Raw genomic sequence first — 517 nt, forward strand, 5'->3', positions numbered from 1 at the left:
CCGGCGGCCTCTGCAGGCCCACGCTGGCCTCGAGTCGGCCTCTCCAGGGCTCGCTCCTGCTCCCGGTGGGCCCTGCGGGCCCAACTCGTCGCCCAGTCAGCCTCCACCGACCCAGCTCCTACCTCTCTGCGGCCTCTCCAGCTGCCAGACTTCCGCAGGTCAGCCTCTCCAGGCCAAGCTCCTCCTGCCTGCCACTGGACTCTTGAGGCCCAGCCCCGCTCACGCCTCTGGGCGGCCTCCTCAGGCCCGGGACTTGACCTCCACTCGGCCCCGCCAGCCCCATTCTCCTGCCTCCCGAAGGCCTGCACAGGCCCAGCCTCTGCCTTCAAGCAGACTCTCCACGCCCAGCTCTCGCCTGACTGCGGCCTCCCCAGGCCAGACCTCCTCCTGCATTTGGGCAGCTGCGCCGGGCCCCGCTCCTGCCTCCCAGTGGCCTCACTAGGACCTGCTCATTCGTCACGGGGGACGCCGTTTCCGGGCCCAGCCTTTGCCTTTTGGCGGCCTCTCCAGGCCCCGA

General features: G+C 70.6%; 1 protein-coding gene across 1 annotated transcript in view; it reads left to right on the forward strand.

The window, feature by feature from the left end:
* LOC105532199 (proline-rich protein 36-like) overlaps window positions 1-517 on the forward strand; it is a gene marked incomplete at its 5' end in the record, with an annotated part of 24,536 nt that overhangs the window by 6,124 nt on the left and 17,895 nt on the right. Inside the window, 1 exon segment of the mRNA XM_011970282.1 lies at window positions 17-158. Coding sequence (XP_011825672.1) covers window positions 17-158 — 142 coding nt within the window.

The sequence above is a fragment of the Mandrillus leucophaeus genome, unplaced genomic scaffold, assembly GCF_000951045.1.
Source record: "Mandrillus leucophaeus isolate KB7577 unplaced genomic scaffold, Mleu.le_1.0 Scaffold1202, whole genome shotgun sequence".
Taxonomy (NCBI): Eukaryota; Metazoa; Chordata; class Mammalia; order Primates; family Cercopithecidae; genus Mandrillus; species Mandrillus leucophaeus.